Here is a 25635-nt window from a genome sequence, read left to right as displayed (position 1 = left end):
TTTGTATCAACATGGCAGCTGCGGTGCAGCTCCCCTGCTGAAGAGGCGCCGGGACGGCAGCGCAGCTCGCAGCCGGGGCCGGGGCCGGAGCCGGGGTCGCCGCCGCGGCCGCAGAGGGGCCGCGCGCCGGCCGGGGGCCGCTGCTGAGGGCCGGGGCCCAGTTCGCGGCCGGAGCGCAGCCCGCCGGGCCGCCCGCACCGCCGCGCGCCCCGCTCCGACGCCGCCGCCGGCCTCGGCCGCTCCGTCCCAGCCCGCTCCGCACGCCCCGAGCAGGCCGGGCCCGACGGCCGCGCGAGCCCGGGCGGGGGAGGCAGGCCGGGCGGGCGGGCGGCGCCTGCGGAGAGGCCGGGGCCGGCCTGCGTGGGGCGGCGCGGCGGCGGCGGCGGCGGCGGCGGCGGCGGCTCCGGGCCCGGCCGGACAGCGCAGGGCCATGGCCGAGGCGGTGAGGGCGGCCCGCGCGCGCACGGACGCGCGGACTCGGGGCCCCGGGGACGGCCTGCGCGTCCCGGGCTCGGCGGCCCGGCCTGGGGTCTCGGTAAGGGGCAGAGACGCTGCGACGTTGGCGGTGGGGGGGTGGTTGGAGGGCTCGCGCGCCCCCGAACAGGAGGGGGGGCTGCGGGACGGGAGCGGGGCCGAGGAGCCGGCCGCCGTCCGGGCGAGGCTGCGGGGACGCGCCTGGCCTGGCGCGCACGCGGGCCGGCGGTGGGCGCCGGGGCGGCGCGCCTCGCTCCCTGCGGAGCCGGCGTTGCGTCCGTCGGGGTTGCCGCCGCACGTTTTCCGCAGAGCTCGGCCCCGCGGAGCCTCCTGCGGCCGGAGCGCGGCGCTGACGCGGCTCTCCCCATTTCGCAGAGCGGAGACACTGAGGCACAGACACCTGGCGGCGACCTGCCCTGCCTGCCCCAAGGTCACGTAGCGAGTCATCCGTGGCTCGGTGCCCGCGTCCCCACAAAAGCCTGCCTCCAGGGCCGCGGGCCTGGACGGGGTGGAGGCGGCTCTGGCTGGCGGCCTCCACGGAGTTACAGGCCTGGGCCCGGTGCGCGGCGGACGCGGCCCGTCGGGGTGGGGGAGGGGCGACGGCCGGGTGGGAGGCCAGGCAGCGCCCTGCCGAGCGTCGCCACCGTGGGGAGCTGGTGACCCTCGGACTCGGCGTCTCGGCCACCAGTCTCTGCGTGGGGAGGGTCCCCGGGCGAACCTCGGGTGTCTAGACGGATGGGGTCTGGGGAGCGGGCTCCCAAGGGTTTGGGGGCGGGTGTGCCTCTTCGGTGGGCCGTTCTTAGAAATCTGTCTGAAGAGCCCCCATGGACCTGCGCTCGGAGACGCAGCAGCCGTTCAGGGAGGGTTGCTGCATGGGAGTCAGTGCCTCGGAGCCTCAGTTTCCTGTTGTCCCAGGAAGGGGTCCGGCTGTATGGCTTTCTAAAGAGCCCTTCAGTTCTTAAATAATAAATAATAATAATAATCACCTCAGATAAATAAAAGTAAAATGAAGGTTTTTAAATGTCTACCTCCAGGCGTAGGTCTGCAGGGCCCCACATAATTCCGGGTGAACCCCACTGGGTCATACAAGACAAATGTCACAGCTCTCTTTAAAATCAGATATGTATGGCTATGTATTTTTCTGCGAATATGGCATGAACCCTGAAGACCCCGTCCTCTTAGGGGACACGAGATAGGGAGGGACAGTTAAATCCTATAAAATACAGTTCAGAAGAATTCTACTCCCCCCTCCCCAACAGTTGGAGAATACAGCTTATTAATCTTAGATGTAATATTTACTTCCTGCTCTGGGGCCACTTCTCTCTGTGTAGGGTAACCTAAAGCCCGTATGAAATGATAGGAAGGGGCTTTTCTTTGGGGGCGGGGGAGGGGACATGCTCCCTGGCCCCTCGACCCTCCATAGCCCTCCCGAGTCCGGAAATGGAGAGAGACGGTCTAATAATAGAAAGCAAAGAAATGGTCTTTTCCTTTGAGCTCTGATTAGACCAGTTGGTGAAGATGTCTTACTGTGCTGGCTCTATTTACTGTACTGGAGCTTGTTTTCATTGTTCTGGTTAAACCCCTGAGTTACTCAGGGAGACTAACTCGGCCCTGGGGGATTTTCCCTTCTTCCTACTAGTTGTAGGCAAATACCCTAATCCCCTCTGCGGATGGGGCCATCCTGTGCCTATTGTGTTACCTTACCTGAGTCTGAGGTTCCCATCGCTGAGGGCAGCCCAGTCATGTCCTCACACGGGAAGAGTTGAGAACCGGCTTAGTGGTTGTCAAGCCTTGGGGTTCAGGGGTCTGTGAATCCCTTGGCAGTGTTTGTAGAATTGTGTGTATGTGCCCACGTGCTTTTTTGGGGGGGAGGGGAGAATCTATAACTTTCACTAGGTTTTCAAAGGGAGCCCTGACCCCAGCGTTAAATAGAAATGTCTTTTCAGGGCAGGGCCTTCCACCTCCCTCACGAAAGAATCTCACAGATCTTTGTTTAATCTCCGAGCCTCTGAATGTTGGAGGTAAAAAGATTAGGTCACCAACCAGCTGCCTCAGAGCACAGATGAGGCGGGGAGGTGACCTGCAGTGTCAGCTGAAATCCTGGCCCAGGGGCCCGACCACTTTTGTGACCTTGGGCAGTTACTTAGCCTCTCCTGCCTGGGTGTCTTCGTGTGCTAGGTGTGGACCTAGGTGTGGACGACAATTCTGGTAGTCATTATGTCACACGGGGTTCGGGAAGATTAAATGAGATAACCCTTTAAAATCCTTAACACAGTTCAGGGGCGCATACCAGCTGAATACTCCTCAGCTAATTCCGACTCAGTTAGCAGCACCTCTGGTTAGCTCTCGAGCTGTTGTTGATTCATACTAACTCGATTCTTTTGCCCAAGTAAACTCTTAAATCTTTAATCCTTGGCTTAAAAATGTAACGGGGGTCTTAGTTAAGAGACCTATAAGTGAATCAGTGAATGAAGAAAAGAAAGAAGACGGAGAGAACTATGAATAGGTTTAGGTGATCTTTGGTAAAAAACTGAAGAAACATCATCAATTACCCTAATAATTTTTTCTCGTAATGCAACAGTATATACTGTTCGTTCATTCAGTGGCCATTTATTGAGCACGTACTATGTATCAGACTGGACACGAGGAATATGTTAACTTTCAAACAAGATGCGAATTGCTGTTACTTTAAAGATCTCTGGTACAGTAACTGGCATTCAGTGGATTCTTTGAAGGAAGCTGATGAGGAAATGGGCAAACATCGTTGTAGGAGAAATTCTGTTGCGTTCCAGTGAAGTTTTTGGTTGTCTGGATAGGGAATTACAGAACTCATTACGCAGATGTTGGCCTCACATCCCCAATGACAAAAGAATTCTCTCAACATGGGTGTGTCAAGGTGGGGAACAGCGACAGGGAGACTAATGGAAAACCCCCAAAGAATCAGCATTTCCATGGGTTCTAGTCCCTTCCAGTCCTGACACAAGGCACAGAACTTCAGCTCCGCCTCCAGCCCTTCTAGGCCTCCTTTGCTCATCCCCCACCTCACAAGCTGGAGGGAGGAAGCCAGACCACCAGAGCCGGACTTGCCTGTCTCGCTGTGACTCCTCTCCCCTTGCTCAGAGCAGAAACTAGCTGGGACAGCCCAGAAGGTCATGCAGCCTCTTCAGGAGGGGCGGGGTCCATACAACATGTGTCCAAGCCAACCCACAGCATAAAACTCAGGAATTTTATTGATAAGTCAACAATTCAGCTTTGATCAGAGTTGGGGAAACTTGAGGTCAACCCTTCACTCTTGGACAAAGTGGGAGGAGGAACACGGGCACCGTGACTGCCTGGGAATTCGAGTAGGAGCGGTGGGGCCGGAGGACTTACCTGTGAACTAGGTGAACACCGGCCCCCACCTGCGTTCACCTCCCCCCTCGCCAGGAGTCTGGGGTCAGCTGCAGTGCCTGGCACTGACAAAATTCTGCTCTGCTTTCCAGAGTTTTATTCTGTCGGATGCCCAGACACCTCACTGAGGGGGTGGGGTGAGTCATTACAATCCCCACGTTAGGGACACAGGACACAGGTCAAATGACCGGCGCAGACAACACAGTCAGCAGTAGGTGGGGACGGGCCTGGGAGCTAGTCGTTCTAATTCAAGGCTGGCACCCTTTCTCCTCTCTGACACCCCGACTCCTAAGAGGGTACCCATGAAAAAGAAGTTGGTTCTCCAAAGGTCAGAAGCTGGCATAACTCTCTTCTATTTGTTGTTAATGGTTTCCAATTGATGTCTGTGCACTAGGCTCTGTAAAGAAGATTCATATCCACAGAAAACATGGCTACCAATGCCCTTGTAATGTGGGTGCTTATCTTTGGTGTTTATTTTGCCAGCTGGAGACTGAGGCCTTCACTCCTGCCCTTTCCTTGACCACAGGTCCAGCAGCTCGACATGGAGACCCAACGCTCGTCGCCTCTGTCATTCCCCAGCGTTCTGCCTGAAGAGGCCCCACGGCAGGCCCCTGCCGGACCCCCCCGGGAAGCTCTGTTCCAGTCCCGCGTTCTTCCCCCCAAAGAAATTCCTTCTTTGTCCCCCTCTGTCCCCCGGCAAGGCTCCCGGCCCCTCACTCCCAAGCAAGAGACCTCCGGCCGGATGCCGCACACCCTCCAGAAGGGACCCTCACTCCTGTACTCTGCCACCTCTGAGCAAGAGACGCCGCTCCAGGGCCCCCTGACTTCCCAGGAAGAGACCCAGTATCCAGCCCCAGCTGCTGCTGAGCAAGAAATGTCACTGCTCTCTCACTCCACCCACCACCAAGAAGCCCCACTCCACTCCCCTGAAGTTCCCGAGAAAGACCCTCTCACTCTGTCCCCCACAGTTCCCGAGGCCGACATGGACACCCTGCTCCAGAGCCCAGTTTCCCAAAAGGAGACCCCCTTCCACATTTCTTCCGCAGCCCAGAAGGACACACCCCTCCCGACGGCGGAGATCACCCGCTTGGCCGTGTGGGCTGCCGTCCAAGCAGTGGAGCGGAAACTGGAGGCCCAGGCCATGCGGCTGCTGACGCTGGAGGGCCGGACGGGGACAAACGAGAAAAAGATAGCCGACTGCGAGAAGACAGCCGTGGAGTTTGCAAACCACCTGGAGAGCAAGTGGGTCGTGCTGGGGACGCTGCTGCAGGAATACGGGCTGCTGCAGAGGCGGCTGGAGAACATGGAGAACCTGCTGAAAAACAGAAATTTCTGGATCCTGCGGCTGCCCCCAGGCAGCAATGGAGAAGTTCCCAAGGTAACCCTGTCCCCACTGGGGCTCCCAAGGAGTGATCTGAATTAGGACATGTTTTAGGAATTTAGTTTAATGTAAAAGAAGGGGAAAGTGATGATTGAGAAAGAAAAAAAAATACATCAATACCCAGTTGTCAACATCGCTTTGCTAAGAACAGGGCACGTTACAGTAGAATTATTTCTCCTGTTGATAAAAGCAGAAGTTAATAGATCGGAGGAAGATCCTAGAGATCAGGGAGTGTCGGTTTAGCAGGGTGTTCAGTCCGTGATGTCCGAGAGGGCGAGAAGGCAGAGCAAAGGCCCCAAGATAGAGGTACTGAGGCTTTCCCGCCAGTGTCCATGAGTGTGAGTGCAGGCCACCACAGGGAGAAGGAGAACTCGCAGAAATATTATGTGGCTCTGTGGGGCTCAACGTTTTTATCAGTTGGCTTGCAAATCATGTCTATGCCAGTAGAAATGTGCTCTCGAGAGGGATCCCCCAAAAAACCTAGGAAACATTAGGTTTCAACATTATTTTCCAGAAGACTCTGCAAGAACTTGAATGTGGACCAAATTTCTTAATGTCCCTTTGTGCTGCTGCCCCTGGCCCCAGCCTGTGGGAAAGAACTCGGACTGTGTTCTCGGGGCCAGCACTTGTCAAATTTTGTTGTGGTCGGGAATCGCGTGGGGAGCTCACCAAATGCAGAGTCTGACTTATGGGTCTAGGGTGAGGCCCACGAGCCTGTGTTTTTAGCAAGTTCCCTGGTTGTGCTTCTGCTGCCGGTCTGCACACCATGCTTTACAGCAGGGAGGGGTTGTCCTGATGGAGGGGAAAAGGACCAGAAAAGACAAGGTCCTTATTCTGTGTGGCCCAAGCCTGACCAGACCCCTTGGTGACACCTCAGGGTTGTGCCCTTGGGCCTTTTCCCACTCAGGTCCTAAGAAGAGATGTTTGAACTCAGCCCGGAGGTGGGGGTTTGTTTCCTTGGGATTTGGCTTCGGAGAGCCTGTGACAGCCCTGCAGTTGGTCCCAGATGAGCTTGTGTGGTTTCAGGTCCCTGTCACCTTCGATGATGTGGCCGTCCACTTCTCGGAGCAGGAGTGGGGGAACCTGTCCGAGTGGCAGAAGGAGCTGTACAAGAACGTGATGAGAGGCAACTACGAGTCTCTGGTTTCCATGGGTAAGGAGAGCGCTTCCCTCGCTGGGGCTGCCTTGCGTGACATGACACTGGCCCGCAGTTCATGTGGAACCGCAGGGAGTTCATGTGGAACCGCAGGGAGTGCTGAACTCCAGTACTGCCGAGAGCCGAGAGCCGGGGAGACTGAACGTTAGCCAGCATAACAGATTAGAAAAACGCTCTCATCTGTCCACTGCCGCTCACCAGTGCAGCCCAGCTTGGGATTGCTCGTGAGGGGAGCCACTCCCCCCGCTGCCCACAGAGAAGCCACTGGGGCAAGGGGAGAAGGCAGACTCAGAGAGCAGGGGTCTTTGGCCTTTATGGTATTTTCCCCATGGACTCATGTATATTTTTAAATTACTTTGTCCAGCAAACTATTACTAAGCAAGTGTGAGGTGCTTTACAAGAATCATGTCATTGAATCTTCACGCCTCTCCATAAGGGAGCTAGGACAGGGGTGGGTACTCCTGTTTCACTGTGCAGGTGACCAAACATTGTCATTTCCTTTTTTTTTTTTTTATAGTTTTAACAAAATAGTTTTATTATGTTTTCAAACAACACAAGGATTTTAGAATCCTGTGGGTTATGTTTTCTCCCAAATGGCATACTGTTGCAATTTTATAAAATTCGTTGTTTGAATACAGTTGTCTCCATTTTCCCACCACCACTTCCCCCTGCCCCAACCTCCATGCTTCCCCCCTTTGCCTTTGTCCATGGGCATTGTCCTTTCTTGAGGGCTTATGTTCCCTACGTTCCTACCCCACTTGTGAAGAGAGGAACCTGTGACCCGGGGAGGTCCCAGGTCCCCACCAGAAAGTCACAGTTTCACTGAGATCTCTCGTATCCCAACGTCTATGGATTATTGTCGTCTTCGTTCAATGAGAGTATTTAAGGATGAAAACCTGGAAAACTATAATGTCCTATGTATCCTGTTCTCAGGGGAACTCTTTGGGTACACCAAAAAGTTTTAGAAGTATGAAGTACACTGCTGTGTACAGATCTTGATTCTTGCTGAAATTGTTAATTTTATACACATAGATCTGCTCACAGAGTAACTTTTTTCTTTCTAATTTGGTTTCTTCTATTTTAAAAAAACTTTTTTTTCTTTATTTATTTTTAGAGAGAGGGGAAGGGAGGGAGAAAGACAGGGAGAGAAACATCAATGTGTGGTTGCCTCTTGCATGCCCCCTACTGGGGAACCTGGCCCGCAACCCAGCCATGTGCCCTGACTGGGAATTGAACCCATGACCTCTTGTTTTGAAGTCCTGCGCTCAATCCACTGAGCCACACGAGCCAGGGGTCTTCTTTCCTTTTCAAAGTACGTACATACATAACTGTGAAAATTCAGCAATTTAGATTTCTTTAATAAAGAGCCACCCCCTTCCCACCAGTGCCACTCCCCAGAGGTAACCCCCCTGAGCCCACCAGCCCGCATGCTCTCTCCTCTGTTTTTGCACACATGTAAACATACACGCGACACGTGCACTCGTGCACACACAGTTTGTGGTTTGCACCAGCAGGACTGTTCACTCATTTCACCTCACGGTGGGTCACAGGCAGCTTTCCGTGTCAGCACACGTAGGCCTGCTTGGGTAGATGGACAGCCGGCGTGTATTGAGCAGCCGCTGGATTGTCCTCTCCCCGTCAAAGTGTTGCCATAAAGGCGCGCGTGCATCTATGCACTTCCGTGAGCGGTTCAGTGGCACAGATTCCCAGAAAGGGAATTTCTGCTTTCCAAAGATGGTGCACATTTACAGGAATACCACGGCCACTGCGATGGCGCCCTCCAGAGGCCGTATGTGTTTATGCAGCAGTACTCTACACTGCCTTTTTCCATACCCTCATGTTCTTCTGTTTTAGATACTTGTTTTATCTGATGACACCTCATTATTTTAGTCTATTTCTTGGATAATTAGTGAACTTGTTTATCTTTTCATGCGATCACTAGCCATTTGCATTTCTTCTCTGAATTGCCTGTTCTTATCTTTGCCTTTTTAGTTTTCACTAATTGTAGAGACTTTATATGTAGAATTATGGATATCAGCCCTTTGCCTTACATATGACAAATGTGTGTGTGTATGAATATTTCCTCCAGTGTTCTTCACCTTTTAACTTTATTTCCAAAGAAGTTTAAACTTTTTTAAAAAAGATTTTATATTTATCTATTTTTAGCGGGAAGGGAGGGAGAGAAACACTGAGAGAAACACACCCCCAGTGGGGAACCTGACCTGCAACCCAGGCATGTGCCCTGACCGAGAATTGAACTGGCGACCTTTCGGTTTGTGGGACAACACCCAACCCACTGAGCCACACTGGCTGGAGCGAAAGATTTTTAATATAAGGGAATTTATCAGTATTTGGTGTTACGGCCTTTAGATTTTATCATGATTGGCTTTGCACTTCATAAAATTTTAAACCTTTCATGCATTTGTCGTGAAAAACCTGAGCAACAAGACTGGTAGGGAACAAAGGGGCCAGTTTCCGTTGGTGGCAGGCAGTGCCCCACCACCAGTCCCCGCATGGGAGGACCCAGTATGTGCTTAACACAGGTGACGCCTTTGCAGCATCCAGTGCGACCTCACCCCATAACGTGTCTTCTTTCTTTTCTTCTGCCCAGACTATGCAATTTCCAAACCAGACCTCATGTCACAGATGGAGCGCGGGGAGAGGCCCACCATGCAGGAGCAGGAAGACTCAGAGGAGGGCGAGCCACCCGCAGACCCCAGTGCCGGTGAGTGGCTGCCGGGCAGCTTGGAGCGCCACCTTCTAGGTCTGTCCACGGGACAATGCAGAGTAGACCCTGGATGGACAGTTAGCCAGCCGTGTGCTGGAAGGCGGTCGGCCTGAGGTGCTAGGCCCTCCTTGATCACCAGGCTGATACTTAGGTTTGCTGTTGTGTTCCTTGTCTCAGGGAGTTTTGACACGATCAAGTGTCACCTCACCCTGCAGGAAACAAAACGGGAACTGAAAGAAAGGTGGTCCCTTGTCAGGGTGCCTGAGTCTGTTGGAGCCCCCCGGAGAGGGGCCCTGTCCAGGTCCTGCAACCACACAGCCGGGTAGGGACAGACGTGACCTTGACCTGAAACGTCCTCCTATGTGCGGAACAGTGTCTAGACAAGGCGTTAGATGGAGGCAGTAGAGAGGTGCCAGGTAGGACAGGCCATGTGACTTGAGTTCCATCCAGTGTCTGGCTGCCTGTGCTTGAACCCCGCTTGTCTGCTTGCCAGCAGGGTGGCTTTAGTTCCTTGGCCTTTTTGGAAGCCTTGTTTCCTCATCTGTTAAATAGGGCTGGTACTAATATCCGGGGCCCGATGTGGTGACTGGCAGGTAGCAGTGGCTCGGGAAACACCAGCTATGGTCATTCTGCGTGGGGTGTTGTCCCTTCCACACTGGCCGCTCAGTAGCCTGCACACTTACTCTGTGCTGCTTGCGTGGTGTGCAGCTCGTTTGGGGAGCTCCTAGTTTGGAATTGCCTTTGGACTTGCGTGACTCACCTTCAAGGTCGGTCTTCAGTGGAAGCAGATCCTTGTCCTTTGTAGCCAAACGTCATTGGTGATTGTGGAGGATAATCTCCTTGGGTCCACTGTCGGGTCTTGTTGTGAGAAAATGTCATGGATTCTGGGACCACCTATAAACTGGCTCCAAGGATGAAACATGCGGAGTCATGTCAGCCCCAAGGACTGAGAGCAAAGGTAACTTGTGGAGGAGACAGAACCCTGTGGAAAAGGAAGTGCCAGCATGTTTCAGAGAAATCAGTGTCAGGCCCCTCTAGGGCCTTGCCTGGAGACTTAGCTCGGAGGGAGAGGTGGGTCCTGAACTCATCTGGCAGACAGAGAAGACAGATTTACAAGGAGAAGGGAATGGAGGGTTGGGGCAGAGTGTGGCACGTGGTAGGGAGGTTCTTTTGTTCGAAGGAAAGTCTGTACCTGAAAAGTACGAGTGGTCATACCCCAAAAGAAGGGCCTTGTGGGAATGGAGTGATTCAGGGCAGAAGGAATAAGGCCGAAGCCTTGCAAGGTGAAGAACGCAAATGTGGGAGGGGTGATCTGTGGTTAAAACCCTGACATCCAGCCCTGTGTGCCAGTGTGGTTTTGTGGTCCAGCTGCTGCTTTTCTAGCATCTGTTTGAAAGGGCAGGAAGGAAAGTATTGGTCCCCTTCCTCTGCCCACTTGTCACACCCTCATCACAGATGGCCTCCCACAGACCAGGGCCAGAGTCAAGAAGCAAACAACCCAACTCACTGTGCCCTGGGCTGGTTTATCCTGGCATATGCATGTCCACGCTGGAACCTCTCTGGGAGGTGCTGGCCTCACAGGCTGCCTTGTGTGGCTGGAATGTGCCATTTGTCCCCCTGACCATCTCCAGCCACTTCGAGTCTGGGCTGGGAGGGATGGCAGGAGACAGCATGGGAACCACTGAGCCTGGGCTGGCTTTGAACTTGTACCTCTGTGTGACCCCAGAGACCCTGGCCTCTAGATAGCAGGGTTGTTCTGAGAATCTGCAGTGACCAGAGGCCTGAACATGCCCAGGATAACCTGTCCGTGTGTCTCCTTTACACTTACAAGGGTGGTGGCAGAGCCAGCCCTCAGCCAGACCCAGTGGTGTGATACCAAGGGAGAAAAGTCTAGAAAATTGAGAATCTTCATAGTTGTTTGCTTAAGGTGGGGATTGCTAAAGCCTGTCGGAAATGTTGGTGGGAAAGTAAGTTAATGATACAGAATTGGAAAATGTCGCTACAGTGTGAAGTCCAGGGTGTAAACAAAAGAGAGAAAAAATTGGATGCAAACATAGTAAAATCATATTTCTCAGTGCGTTGCAGAATTTTCTGAAGTGAGTGGATAATACTTTTTATTTAGTAAAAAAAAATTTTTTTTAAAGAAAGGACGTGTGAAGAATGAGTTTGAATGAATGATGGCAGATTGAATGTGTGTTGACTCTGTTCTCCCCCAAGTCCTTCTTCAACAAGAGCAAAGGGACTTTCAGGAGAAAAGACAAGGAGACAGCGGCAGCCAGATTTAGGAAGCCTGAAGGCAAATGGCTGGACGGTGACTGATGAGAAAGCTGCGTCTGAAATTGGCGCTGGGGGCACTGCGGGGAAACCTGACTTGCACTCCACCCCACCCGCACTCAAGACTCAGCAGTTAGTACCAGAGACTCCAGGCGTCTTTGGAAATGGGAGTAAAGGTGAGGCTAAAACAGGATTCGTGGAACATCTTTTAAAGAGGCCTTTGAAGGCACTTCCCCCTCTGTTACTTCCCCCCAATTCTGGCCTCTGCTTCTCCCAGCCCCAGAAGAGGACCAAGGCGTAGTCGCTGGAGCCTTGAGGTGAGCAGGAGGGTGTAAGGATGTGGGCACCAGGCACAGTCGAGGGTAGGGTACCACGTTGGAAACCAGGGGACAGTGAGAGTTGAAATACAGATCTTGAGATCTCCAGCATACTTCCCTAACTTGGCTCCCAAAGTGATGCTGACTTCCAGGATTAAAATCCTCAGGGCAGGATATTGTACGAGTTTTCTCAGGAGACCTTTGGGACCAGCCAAGGCATTTTCCAGCGAAAGGACCCGCAGAAGTCCTCCTCCCAGGAGGTGCACCGTCGACCGGCTTGCCCTGAATGCACCGAAGTTTCTCTTCCCTTCTGAGTGCTCCACTTTAATAAGAATGGACAGCAAAGGACTGTGAGGCATTCGGGAAAAGCCTCTCACCTACAGAGACAAAAGGGGAAAATGCAGAAAAAAACCAAATTTTGAGGAAACAGATCATGCAGAGAGGAAAACAGAAGTGTTTAAAGACAGGCCGGCACACAGAATCCTAAGAGAGATGCAAATGAATGCATCCGTGACACAAGAGTGTAATGCTTATTAAAAAAAAAAAAAATAGGAAGCAAGTCTTCGAAATTAAAAATGCAGTAATACAAATTAAAAGCTCAGTAGCAGTATTAGAAAATAGCATTAAGCACACGTTTCATAAAATAAAGCAAAAAAGGCAAATAAAGAAAATAGGGAAAGAACAAGAAAATTAGAAGATGGAAATTCAGTGACCAGAAAATGGGACTATTGGGGAAGAAAGAACAGAAAAACCAGGAAGGAGGAAATTAGCAACAAAATAATTCAAGAAAAATTTCCAGTTACACCTGAAATTAACATAATATTGTATGTCAACTGTAATTGAAAAAATAAAAATAAGAAGTAGTAAAAATAGCCCTGACTGGTGTGCCTCCGTTGGTTGGAGCATTATCCCGTAAACAGAAGGGTCTCGGCTTCAATCCCCAGTCAGGGCACATGCCCGGGTTGCCGGGTCGGTCCCTGGTTGCGATGCGTACGGGAGGCAGCCAGTCTTCCCTCACACCTGTGTTTCTGTCTCTCCCTTTCCCTTTCTCTGCAATAAAAAACTACATAAACATAAATAAATAAATAAATAAAATTAAAAATAAATTTTGCAGAGAGAAAAATCCCCAGCACCAAACGACGTGGCTTTCCAGATTGAAAGCGCCCACCAACCGCCCAGAACAATGGACGGAAATAGACCCACACCTTAGATACCGCAGCCAGAAATTTCAGAGCCACTGAGGACAAAGGAGATTTTGCAAGCTTCTGGAGAAAAAAAAAAAAAAAGTGGGTTCACATGAGGGAGCAAGAATTAGAATGGCTCTGGACTTTCAAGCAGTATTGCTACAAGATAGCTACAAGCAATATTGGAAGCTACGAGATAGTAAAGCAATGCCTTTAAAATTCTTAAAATGTAAAAATTGGAAAACATTGTCCAACCATTCTGGAAGGTGATGTGTACTCAGATTATTCCAATTAAATATGAGTGAAATTGAGACACTTCGAAGTGTTCACAGTCTCCTATGCACCCCCATTCTCAACATGGGGGGTAAAGCCAGAAAGAGGCGTTAGGAGTCCAACACAAGAGAAGTGAAGGAACCCCGCTGGGGTCGAAGCCCGAAAAGACAGCTGTGCACCTGGTGGCAACCTGGAAGCCAGGCTGGAGCACGCTAGAAGGTTCCGGAAATGTTTGCTTCAAGTAGATGAAATTGAGAAATACCCAGTGTGTTTGCACATTTTGAAAGGAGAGGTACATACAGAGCAGGGTTGGGGAAGAGGCCATGACAATTAATAAGAGTAAGCCAAGCAAAAGAAAAAAATTACAAGCTCCCGGGAAAAGCAAAAAAGGTTTACAGGCACAGAACTGTGCTTATAGTGTCCTACATGGTTCGGTTTAAAATAACATTTACATAATCTAATAATGCGAACACCTGATATCGATCCAATCAGAATGGCAGACTGAGCTGGAAGGATCAGGGATCTGGAAGAAACGTGGATGGACGGGGAAGAGGTGGTCCTCGCCGGCAGCTCTTGGAAGCCAATAGATTACACTTAAAATTGAAAATTCAAGGAGTAGCCACAGAAGTATGTTATTGAGAGTTATAAAGATAAATGACAAAAAGTCCGTTAGGAGAATCAAAAGTGATTGCCTCTGGAGGCCCCGTAGTAAGGGCTGGGGGGGAAGGATAGCTTTTTAAAAACAGGTTTTGAAGGACTGTTCAACCCTCTGACCTCTGTGCATATATAACTGTTAAAAGTGATTTTAAAAGCTAATACACCAGAATTTAAAGCATCGTACAGGAAGTGCAGCCATGAGAAGGTTGGAGAGCCAGGGGTGGGCTATCACATCTCTCCTTCTAGCTGGTGGAGAAAGTTAATGTGGCAACACCGCTTTTTACTCTGCAGTGAAGCGGAGTTTACCAAGAAGGACAAACTCGGAGAGCAAAAGCTCCACGTCATTCTCCCACAAGAGCCCACAGTTTATTCCTTACACACACACACACACACACACACACACACACACACACACACACACACAGCCTTAACGTTGTAAGTAATAAATCAGTACATACTCATTGTAAAAGAAATCCAGACAGCATAGAGGTATATTGTGGGGCAGCTTGTTTGATTTAATAATGTATCTTTGACGTCTTTATGTGTCAGACACATCAATCTGTCTTGTTTTTTTAAGTGGCAGACTACAGTGTGCTGTGCACTGACTTTATGATTTACTTGAATCAGCTCCCATCGCTGTATATGTGGAGTGTTCACAGTTTCAGTGCTTCATTGAAGGACGTTCACAAAGAGATCTTCGGGCGCTTGTCTGAGACTTACTTGGAAGCGGGTTTTCTGAGTTGAAGGATATACCCGCTTAAGAATTTAATAGCTACTAGCGAATGGCCTTCACAACTGTCTTTCCAGTTTGTACACCTTCATCTATGCAAGAAACTACCTGTTTCCCCACCATCCTTGGCAATAGTAGGTAGTATTTATCTTTTTTATTTGCCAGCGTGATGGGTAGAAAGGACAATATTTTGGTGTTTTTATCTGACTTCTATAAGAGTGAAGTTGAGTATATTTTTATACCCTTATTGATCGCTAGTATGTCTTATTTTATGAGTTGCCTTCTGCCTATTGTTCTTTCGAACTATTCATCTTTTTATTATTGATTTGTAAAAGCTTCTCAGATATTAAGGATATTAGTTCTTCTGTGTTTTATGTGTGTGAACATGCTTCTGAGTTTGTGCTTCACCGTTGGGTAGTGTTTGTGCGAGGGACAACTGTATGGCGTTTGTGTGTGTTCAAATTGAACGATTCTGAGTTGCCACGTGTTCAGACTTACCAGCGTCTGGGCTTCACAGCGAGTACGGGAATACTTACTCGGCACATTTTATTCAGTGCGCGTTACAATCACAGGTCTTGCGCCTGTGAGCTTTTCAAAGTTCCATAAAAGTATTTCAAACCTGGAATAAGATATTTTTTTGTTCCAGAAAATAAAGAGGAAATTGCAAAATATGAATCATTAAATGTCTAACTGTCTACAAATGTAACCTCACATCAGCTTCATGAATGATCAGATTCAGTGTTCATGAACAGTTGATAATTGGCAAACGAGTCACAGGACAGGCTCTCCCATCTCACGGAAGTTCTTATGGAGAAACGTGCCGGCAGAGGTTAAAAAACAATCACAAATGAAGGAAGTTTCCTGGAGCCAAACAACATCAAGGCAAAACTACAAAAATTATTTCCAAAAACTTTGTAACAGAAGAGCGTGGTTGACACAGGCCGGGCACTTGGACTGCGTTTGGACGACTGAGCAGACAGCCTCCCTGGGGCGGGGGACGTCTGAAGTCCCTCAGGACCCCGCACAGCCTGTGCCTCAGCTCAGAGCTGAAAAACAAAAAGAAAGAAAAGGCTGCATTTTTATCTAACACTAGTGTGATTTTATTATTTATGCTTGAATTTTTGATTCATCGGTAATTTATGTTGATGTGAGAGATGGGAGGGCAGATTTTTTTTTTCCTCCTACTCAGGAAGCCAGTTGTCTCGACGCCATTTCTTTAAAACTTTTGGAAAAGCTACCTTTGGTCGTAAATTATGTTCCTACAGTGTATGTATCTTCTGTCCATTTTCGAAATGGGAGAACAAATTGCTACTTATAAATGCAAGTTGGTTATCAGTACTCCTTCAAAAGTTGTTTGGTGGGAGACCTTTTTGGGGAAGACAGCTAGCTTCTCTACTGTCTAACCATTGGGGAAGATGTGTAAATGCATGGATTCAGTGTCAGAGAGGGACAGAAAAGAACTTGGGGTTTGGGGAGGAGCACAGCTGGGTCTGCTGAGCATACTTTTCGAGGTTTGGGGGAGTGGGCTCTTGAAGGAGGGGCAGGTATTGGAAGGCAGTGCTGGTCAAGCCAGGGCAGCCAGGCCACTGATGTGGCGTGGAAGGTCCATTTTCCAGGCCCTAGTCCATCTGTTCTCCTTCATACAACCCCTCAGTGAGAGTGCACAGCACATGCGCCCCCCTGGAATGCTGGTCCCCATCTCCTGCCTCCCCCACAATTACAAAGTAAAAAAAAGAACAGGTGCCTCCACCCATCTTGATCTTATCATGGAGCGGTTCTCTGAAGTCGGAAAAGCCCTCTGGTGACAAAACAGGGACGACCTCCAATGTCAGGGTACACAACCAGAAGTTCACTGCTGGGGCGGAGGAGCTGAGTTCTCTTGCAGGTTTGATCATTAGCAATACTTTGCTTTCAACAAAATTGAAAGAGAAACGAATTAAGTTGTCAGCTAACAAGTCATTAAAAACAATTTTTGAGATGTTCGCCGTGTGCTTTTCATGGCATTATAATTCAGAAGTTCAAAGAACCGGGTGATGATTCCCTAACGAAGCTCCCTCCAGCCCCTCCACATATCTATGCAGATGAGTTTACCCACTACTTTTATTTGTAAAAATGAAAAATAGGAATAGATTGGGTTGCGAACTCTGTCTCATTTAAACAGTGAACATATTCATTCTCAGATAAAGTGAACTAATTGGGGCGGGGGTGGGGGCAGGAAATCCCTATCCATCCTTGTAAAAAGATGCATTTCCAACCAGTTTTTTTTTTTGTTTTCTATCTTGAATAATTGTTTATCAATCTACAGTAGTACTAACTAAGGGTGACTTAAGCCGGGGGAGGGGTGGGGAAACGGACACTTAGAGTCCTCTGGTTGTTGGAAATGAAAGTAAAATTAATCTTCCACTGTGCACACACAGTTTTGTGGTAGATGAGTTGATCGGTAGGAGGCTTCTGAGCATGAAAACGTGTTTTATCAGGATGGAATTCTGTGGGCAAAGTGGGAATGGAAATAGAAGTTCAAGGTGGAAAGGAATGATAGAAAAATTTCAGCTGTCAAAGAAGAACTTGTTCGTGTTTTTCTTAAGCGAAGAATGGTGGGTTTTAAATTGCTGGGGTCCTTAGATTCCGTTGGCCACCTTCAAGGGCGATGGAAGAGTTTTTTTTAAAACACCAATATTTACAATACTCCAGAAATCACATCTTTTGCAGTTATGGAAGCATTTTATATGTTTTTTCAAAAGGTGCAGAGGATACGTAGTTTTAAAAGCATGTTTTAGGGAGGAGGCAAGCAGCAAAGTGTTTCAAGGAGTTTGTCAGGAAGATCTTCTTCTGATGCTGGAGTCGTGGTGGTGTTCGTGGCTTTAGTGCAGAGACAAGGATGGAGGACAGAGAAGGAAGGGACACAGCTTTGTGAAGTGCAATTCCAGGGGATTTAGGTTGGAATCGGGGGGGAGAGGGGAGACACTGCTTTTCCTGAGATCAGGGAGGGAAGTGGGGTTAAGTGGCAGCCTTGAGCTAGAGCAGGGCAAGTCCAAGAGGTAGGTGTGGACAGAGACTGGGATGCAGATGACTTTGCACAGGGAGAAGAGACCTCTGGAGGCCCAGTTTGGAGGGAGAGTACACAGCATCTGCATTTAAGGCTGGGCGAGGGGATGCAGCCTGGGAATCCTAGAGTTGCTTTGTATAGTGTGTACTCGCAGACGGGCTGAGTTGGCCAGTCAGAGAGAAATTCAAGGACTGCCGTAGTTCCTAGCGGGCCTGGTCAGTGTGCTTTCTCAGCCATGTGGATGGTCCACTTGACTCAGGAATGGCGAGGAGGATGTCAGGAGAACACGGGGGAGGTGTCATGAAGGCGGGCCTGTCGGCTTGGTCCACTGGTTTTCTGGTTTCTTCTTTTTCCTGCATTGTGCACGACCGTCGGACACACCGTAGGATTTATCCGTTGTGTTTATTGCCTTTTGTAGACGTATGAGCAGAGAGCTCCGCTTTACTCGCCGGCCTCTCCCGAGCCATCGGGACGCCGCGTCGCACGTAGTGTCAGCTCAGTAAATGTTGAGGAAGCGCTCAGTGAATGCACGGATGAGTTTACGCATTGTACGTTTATAGTTTATAGTTAACTATAGTTTATAGTTAATTGAAAAGTGATTTGCAGCTTGGAAGGGGGTTTGTGTTGGCACAATTCAACCCATAGGGGAAAAAAATAAATTCCAGGTGTAGTTAAGGCCCAAGTATGCATAATTGAACAATTAAAACCCTCAAATAAAATCTAGGAGACCAGATGAACCATCTGGGATGGGGGAGACCCTCTTAACTAAGACAGAAAACCCAGGGGCCGCAAAGGGAAAGGGACACACCTGACAATATGAAAACGTAAACGAATTTGTGCGGCAGAAGGTAACAGAGTCAGCCGACTAGTGATAGACTTGGGAAGTACTTGTAATGTTGGTAAGAAAAAATAGATTATCTCTAATACAGAAATCCAAGGACTCTCACAAATTGAACAGAACACAGTTGACGTGGAATCAAACCTAAAAGATCAAGAAATAAATGATATTCAGATAACCCTACTCCAGGAGGTGCCATGAAAGGGTCATGAGTTACCCTCCTCACCCATCCGAGTGCGGCAAGATGTGGAAGAGCATCGTGTCTGTCGCTGGCAGGGATGTGGGGAAGAGGCTGCTGTCTGGCCAGGCTGGTAGAAATGTGAATTTGCCACAGCCTTATTGAAAAGCAGGCTGCGGGTGTCCCTCAGAATTGAGAAAACACAGACGGCTTTTGACTTTGCAGGGCTGCTCCGGGAACTTGTGTAGAAATAAAACCCCGGTTGTGTAGTTAGAGGTAGGTATAAATAAACAAATGTTTATTGCAGCCTTGTCCACGGTGGCGAGAGACTGGGAAGGAAACGTGCGTATCCTGCAGGAAGGGACCGGTTGGACCCATTACAGTGCCCTCACCGGGTGCCCACGCAGCTCAGAAAGGGAACACGCGTTAGCCCCACAGAGCCGGAGTGCAGGGATCGCCACGAGATGTTTTAGTGAGCCAGGGAACAGACGGGGCTATGCACAAGGCAGTTTTGTTTTCTTAAACCAACACTGGTCAGATAATAAAAACATGTCAATGTGAATGTGTTATAATAGATAATTATATAACTGAAGAGAAAAATACTAGGTTAGTTAGAGGGGTTACCTGGGAAGGTTGTAACTGTTTAACTGTGTGATGGGAAGTGAGGGGACAGGGAAGGCAAATTAAAGAGAAGACAAGCCCTGGCTCAGTGGACTGAGTGCCGGCCTGCGAACCAAAGGGTCGCTGGTTTGATTCCCAGTCAGGGCACATGCCTAGGTTGTGGGTCAGGTCCCCAATAGGGGGCACACGAGAGGCAACCACACATTGATGTTTCTCTCCCTCTCTCTCAGCACCAACTCATTTTCTTCGGGATCTCTAAATTAAGGATATTTGAAATGTAAATTCTAGGGCAGGTGGAATGAACATGTTCTGGGTTCTTCTGTCCTCCTCAGCTCACGACGGCATCGTGATTAAGATCGAGGTGCAGACCAATGACGAGGGCTCAGAGAGCTTGGAGACGCCGGAGCCCCTGATGGGCCAGGTGGAAGAGCACGGCTTCCAGGACTCGGAGCTGGGGGACCCGTGTGGGGAGCAGCCCGACCTGGACATGCAGGAGCCAGAAAACACGCTGGAGGAGTCCACGGAAGGCTCCGGCGAGTTCAGTGAGCTCAAGCAGATGCTGGTGCAGCAGAGAAACTGCGCAGGTCAGTTGGGGCGGGGACACCAGTGGGCCAGCAGGTGGGACAGAACCCCAAGCACAGCCTCAGGTGCGTGGTTTGTGGGCATCCGTCTCCGGGTGAGGGAAGAAGGTGTTACAGCCAACCACTAGGTCAGATGGGGACCCCTCCTTCTACAGGCAGGAGAAGATCCAATGACAGTGACAGAGCTAGAACTTCCCTGTCCTGACAGGTCCGTGACTGTTGTTATGTAACACTAGCAGCCTTACCTGACTTGAAGGTTTCAGCCCTCAGAGAACATGTTTTTTAACATGACTGACTGCACTTTTCCTGGTAGAATCGAGGCATCATCTTTGTTTAGTTGTAAAATCTCAGGGTCACCATTCTGCACACTCGTGAGTGTGAGGAGAACAGTGGGGAAGTGGGCCTGCACAGCCCAGCCCAGGATGCCTTTTGTGGTTGTTTTCTGATGCTGAATCAGCACACCTTCCTGAGCAAAGCCCTGCCTCATCATCATGCTGTCCTTTTTTTTTTTTTCATTTTAAAAAATACTTTTATCCATATGAGAGAAAAACATTGATCGGTTGCCTCCCATACATGCCCCAGCTGGGGACTGAACTTACAAACTAGGTATGTGCCCTGACCAGGAATTGAACCTGCAGCCCTTTGGTATAGGGGATGACGCTCCAACCAACTGAGCCACACCGGCAAGGGCATGGTGTCTTTCTTAAACACACTGTTAGACCTAGTTGGCTACTCTTTTGTAGAGGAGCTTTATAGCTCTATTCATAAATGAAATGACCCCGAACTTTGCTTCGATCAGTCTCATCCAGTGTTGGAAATGGGATTGTACTGGACTTACCATACGAGCTGGGAAGCTTTTGCTCTTTTTTTTTATATTCTGAAAGTAATGTATAAGATAAGAATTAAGTGTGTTCCTTGAATATTTGGTAGAACTCACTTGTGTTTTGGTTTTTGTTTGGATATTTTGCTTATGTGTGAAAGTCATTAACCATGATATCAATTTACATATTACTTATATTTAGAACTATGTCCACATCCATTTCAGTTAGGTTTTTAAAAGCATTACATTGATTTTTAAGCATAATATCTATAGATAATTCCTCTGCAATTTGCCTTTCTGCACTTAGTAAAATATGGACATGATTCTTCGTCCAAAGATGTGGATCTGGCTCCTTATTTTTAAATAACTGCATGATATTTCAGAAGTCTTTTTAAACATACCACATTGTCTTTCACAAAAGAATAGTGCAAGACACGAGGCAAATTGTGAGTAGATGCTAAATTAGAGCTTCATAGTAGAAATTCCAGGTGGTCTTCTGGCCAGTCCCCATTGATTCTGGTGGAACCTGAGAAGATTACTGAGGAGTCCTTTTGGGATTTTGAGGCCTGAACTTTAGGGCCAGATGTTCCATTCTGATTTCACTGAGAAAAAACAACTCTGATGGCAAAGGAGAGTGTGAACCTTCCAAGGCCCATACTTCCCCCTTTCTTTCATAAACAACCCTGGAAAAATACCAGGGCAACCAGTTACCAACGTCGGAAGCTGCTTCCTCCTTCCCTATCTTTTAAGCATTGCGTTCCTAGGACCCTGGGTCGCTCCTGCCAAGGGTCCTAGCGGTACTGAGGCAGCGTGGCGTAATGGGCAGAGGCCTGAGCTGGGACTCAGCTCACCTCTGTTAGGACGTTAACAGTGCCTTTTATTGGAGTGGTAGGAAGTCGCAGACACGGCCAGCTTCAGTCCTGTCAGGTGAGGGCAGAGGCTAGGTGTTCCCCAAATGGCCCGCTCTGCAAAGGTCTATGACTTGACTTTACCTGGAAACATTGCCCGACATCTCCAGGCTCGGGTGCTCCCCGTCTGTGAAATGGGGATTATTCTTGCTTGACGTAGCCTGTAGTAAGACTGCGGATATGAAAGAGAGAACAGGTGTGAGGTGTGTTGAAAAAGGTCTCCTTTGCGAGTAAGAATTCCACAAATGCAGATTGTTGCTGTGTCTCCCATCTCAGAGGCGGGCCCAGAAGAGTGAGTGACTTCTTCATGTCACACAAAGTCGGTCAGTGAGACTAAAAATGGAGTCCCCCATTAACAGTGTTTAGGGCATACCAATAAGTACAAGGCACCTGAGAAAACTCAAACAGGTGTGTGTGGAAGGCCACTCCTTTTTTCTGGGTTGTAGGTCCTCCTGGGCCACAGAACACACAGCCTTATTTAGGTCCTAGAGGGGCGGAGGGAGGGCATCCGTCCGTGGGGGTGTCTGTGGCCCTTGCACTGGGGCTTGTGGGAAAGGCAGAGGAGGCCCCCAGCTTCGGGGTGGCAGCTCCCTGTGCAGGTGAGATGCCGCATGGGAAGGCTGAGTTCTCGCGCCTGGGGAGGTGCACCAGCCCAGGCTGTGGGCTCAGGAGGCACTGCGGGCTGCAGGGGGGATGGTCAGGGAAGGTTTTAGGGAGTAGAGAGGATTCGAGCCAGTTGTTCGTTGACCAGCACGACTTGGAGACGTGGAAAGGAGGGTGAGTAAAGGCACCTGAGGAGAAATGCCCTCAGTAGAGTCCATGAGAGATGGAGCCCAGTGGGATGGAGCTGAGTTCAGGTTGAGGAGACCTTGGGGAGGGAAGGTTGGCAACTTGGTGAGTCAAGACCCTTTGGATACAGGGGGAAGAAACCCAACCCCTCAGTAAAACGAAGAACTGCTATTTGTGGTCTTGGATAGCCACAGGTTCATGTGTAGGCCAACCTCAGGCACCTGGCTCTGGGGTCCCCCAGGAGGGCTCTGTGCTAGTGTGCTTCCCTGCTGGTTACTGCTCACTAGCAGCTCAGACAGTGGGCACCTGAAATACCAGCTGCCCATCACAGGGACCCATCTCCCCTGCGTCCTCTGTGTCAAGTTCCAGCAGAGGGTCTGGGCTCATTCCTGAACCAAGCAGGCATGTTGTTACATGGCCAACCTCATGGGGGTGGGTCTGCAGGTGGCAGGGGGTGTAAAGGAGGCTTTTCCCAAAGGAAGGAATTCGGGGACAGTCTGCAGTGCTTGTGGGTGAGGATGGAGCGCTGGTTATCAGCGCTAGGCAAACCTAACTTCTTGCCGTCTCTCCTGTCCCTGCCTGTCCCTGGAGCAGAGGGGATCGTGATCAAGACCGAGGAACAGGAGGAGGAGGAGGAAGAGGAGGAGGAGGATGAGCTGCCTCAGCACTTGCAGGACCTCGGGGAGCTGTCTGGGAGGTACGAGGCCAGTATGTACCAGACTCCGCTGCCTGGGGAGCTGTCCCCCGAGGGCGAGGAGAGCCCCCCACCCCTGCAGCTAGGAAACCCGACAGTGAAGAGGCTGGCGCCTGTGTCCCACGGAGACCGGCACATGAGCGACAACCGGGGCTCCTCCAGCCAGCAGCAGCGGAACCGGCGCGGGGAGCGGCCCTTCACCTGCATGGAGTGCGGCAAGAGCTTCCGGCTGAAGATCAACCTCATCATCCACCAGCGCAACCACATCAAGGAGGGGCCCTACGAGTGTGCAGAGTGCGAGATCAGCTTCCGGCACAAGCAGCAGCTCACGCTGCACCAGCGCATCCACCGTGTCCGCGGAGGCTACGGGTCACCCGAGCGTGGGCCAAGCTTTGCCTCCAAGCACGTGCTCAAGCCGCGACCGAAGTCGCCCAGCTCGGGCAGCGGCGGTGGCCCCAAGCCCTACAAGTGCCCGGAGTGCGACAGCAGCTTCAGCCACAAGTCAAGCCTGACCAAGCATCAGATCACGCACACGGGCGAGCGGCCCTACACGTGCCCCGAGTGCAAGAAGAGCTTCCGCCTGCACATCAGCCTGGTCATCCACCAGCGCGTGCACGCGGGCAAGCACGAGGTCTCTTTCATCTGTAGCCTGTGCGGCAAGAGCTTCAGCCGCCCGTCGCACCTGCTGCGCCACCAGCGGACTCACACGGGCGAGCGGCCCTTCAAGTGCCCGGAGTGCGAGAAGAGCTTCAGTGAGAAGTCCAAGCTCACCAACCACTGCCGGGTGCACTCGCGCGAGCGCCCGCACGCCTGCCCCGAGTGTGGCAAGAGCTTCATCCGTAAGCACCACCTGCTGGAGCACCGGCGCATCCACACCGGCGAGCGGCCCTACCACTGCGCAGAGTGCGGCAAGCGCTTCACGCAGAAGCATCACCTGCTGGAGCACCAGCGCGCGCACACGGGCGAGCGGCCCTACCCCTGCACGCACTGCGCCAAGTGCTTCCGTTACAAGCAGTCGCTCAAGTACCACCTGCGGACCCACACGGGCGAGTGAGCGTGCCCTGCTGCCGCCTGGCCTGGCAGCCACAACGCCCAAGCCCAGCCGGCGGGACGCCCCCCCAGCCCCTTTGCTGTGAGCCCCCCCCTTTTGTCCCTCCTCCCAAGGACACAGGGGTCCTGAGACCAGGTCGCTTGCTGCCTTGTTTACCCGGGGCCCCAGGGGGGAGAGCGTGGACCTGGGGAACCCTTTCGGGCTGTTAATTTCCTTGACAATAAAACGGATGAAACCAATCAGCACGGGGGGAGTGATTTGGCTGGCCACGTGGAGGGGCGGTGCAGGGCCACTTAGTTGGGTATAGACCTTTATAATTACCTTTTGGATACTGTGGTTCTATTTGATAATAATAGAGTAATTTTTAAAAGACGAGCGTTTCCTGTTTGCCGTTTTTGTTTGGTTTTGAAGGGGAGGGGTTAAGAAGGTGGCCAAGGGACATCACGTGCCTAGTGTCAGTGGACAGGTTTTCTTGAGACCCCCCTTTATGTGCTCATCCCCTCTGTTGAGTGGTGAAGGGTGTGCAGATCCCACCGATTATAACATCGAAAAGAGAGACAGGATGTAGGCGCTTGAAACAGTGAAGGAGCCTGTGGAAGTGGAGAAGCTCTGGGCGCCTCGGTGTTGGAGGACAGTGGGAATTCAGAAGGGAGACAGGAAGAGGGACTGGTCTGGAATGGGCTGGAAAGATGGTCCCACAGCAAAAGTGGGCGCTTCCCACAGGACCAAGCAGCCTTCCTACGTAGCTAGCATTGTGGCTGGGGAGGGGCAGGGCGGGGGCAGGGAGGCTTAAGGAAGGGGTGCAGAGGGCCTCCCTGCCAGTCTTTGGGGAAACCACAAAGGGCACCATTCTGAACATTTTTTATTTGTTCGTTGCACCAAAGCTGCTCTCTTTAGATGTGTTACATGCACGAATGCACCCTGGTTCCGCTAGGTATTCATTAATAATCGCCATCCATTGAGGCCTAGAGAAAATGTTACATTGCCCACAGAGCGACTGACTCTCACTCTGCTCCTGGGCTTGGTAGTGACCCAGAGAGAATTCAGGCAGTTTGAAGGGACAAGTCAGGGAGGCTAGCAGAGTGCCCGCCTCAGCCATAAGCACTGGGAGGCTGGGCCTCTGCTGAAGCAGAGGCTGACCTGAGAGACAAGAAGGTAGACAGACTAAAGTCATGAGTCTGGGGAGGGGAGAAGGTGACAAGAGACACTTAAAGGAGAATTAGAGGGAGGATATGTTACATTATTGTCTGAAAGGACCACAAAGGTCACGAACCCCACTCCTCTCCTTACAAAGGTACATAAACAGAAGCACAGGGAGGGGGAAGTGATGCCCCAAAATCTCACACTTGAAAGGATGTGACTTCTCCATTTACACTGAACATTTCCAAAAGGATGGTGGGCCATCAGGGCGGGCAGGCAGCCAGGGAGGGTCAGATGCCTTGGCTGGCACCAAGGGCCGGAGTGGAGGCCAGTCTGGGCCCTGATCTCCAGAACCAGCTGGAGAGGAGAGTCGCATCCAGGAGCAGGACTTCCGCGCAGTAGACA

At 50.7% G+C, this 25635-nt stretch overlaps 1 protein-coding gene across 2 annotated transcripts; it reads left to right on the top strand.

Annotated features, from left to right (window-relative positions):
• The first annotated feature begins 14 nt into the window (after positions 1 to 14).
• On the top strand, positions 15 to 24463 carry ZNF777 (zinc finger protein 777). Of its 2 annotated transcripts, none has more exons than XM_053926691.1 (6): positions 15 to 535; positions 4391 to 5242; positions 6272 to 6398; positions 9013 to 9126; positions 19580 to 19831; positions 22940 to 24463. In XM_053926691.1, the coding sequence occupies exons 1-6, from the start codon at positions 431 to 433 to the stop codon at positions 24091 to 24093; spliced, it is 2604 nt and encodes an 867-aa protein (XP_053782666.1). In that variant the 5' UTR covers positions 15 to 430; the 3' UTR covers positions 24094 to 24463. The 2 variants fall into 2 exon arrangements, with proteins under 2 accessions (XP_053782666.1, XP_024420302.1); XM_024564534.4 differs by lacking the exon at positions 15 to 535 and adding an exon at positions 685 to 904.
• The last annotated feature ends 1172 nt before the right edge of the window (positions 24464 to 25635 follow it).

The sequence above is a fragment of the Desmodus rotundus genome, chromosome 6, assembly GCF_022682495.2.
Source record: "Desmodus rotundus isolate HL8 chromosome 6, HLdesRot8A.1, whole genome shotgun sequence".
NCBI classification, from domain to species: Eukaryota; Metazoa; Chordata; class Mammalia; order Chiroptera; family Phyllostomidae; genus Desmodus; species Desmodus rotundus.
This window is presented reverse-complemented; position numbering and strand designations above follow the sequence as displayed.

What these genes read in the sequence shown, in the direction of transcription:
- ZNF777 (XM_053926691.1), top strand. Translation starts at nt 431, where the DNA reads ATGGCCGAGGCGGTGAGGGCGGCCCGCGCGCGCACGGACGCGCGGACT. An exon ending in CGGCCCGGCCTGGGGTCTCG is followed by an intron (nt 536 to 4,390) that starts GTAAGGGGCAGA and finishes CCTTGACCACAG; the next exon opens with GTCCAGCAGCTCGACATGGA. An exon ending in CGAGTCTCTGGTTTCCATGG is followed by an intron (nt 6,399 to 9,012) that starts GTAAGGAGAGCG and finishes TCTTCTGCCCAG; the next exon opens with ACTATGCAATTTCCAAACCA.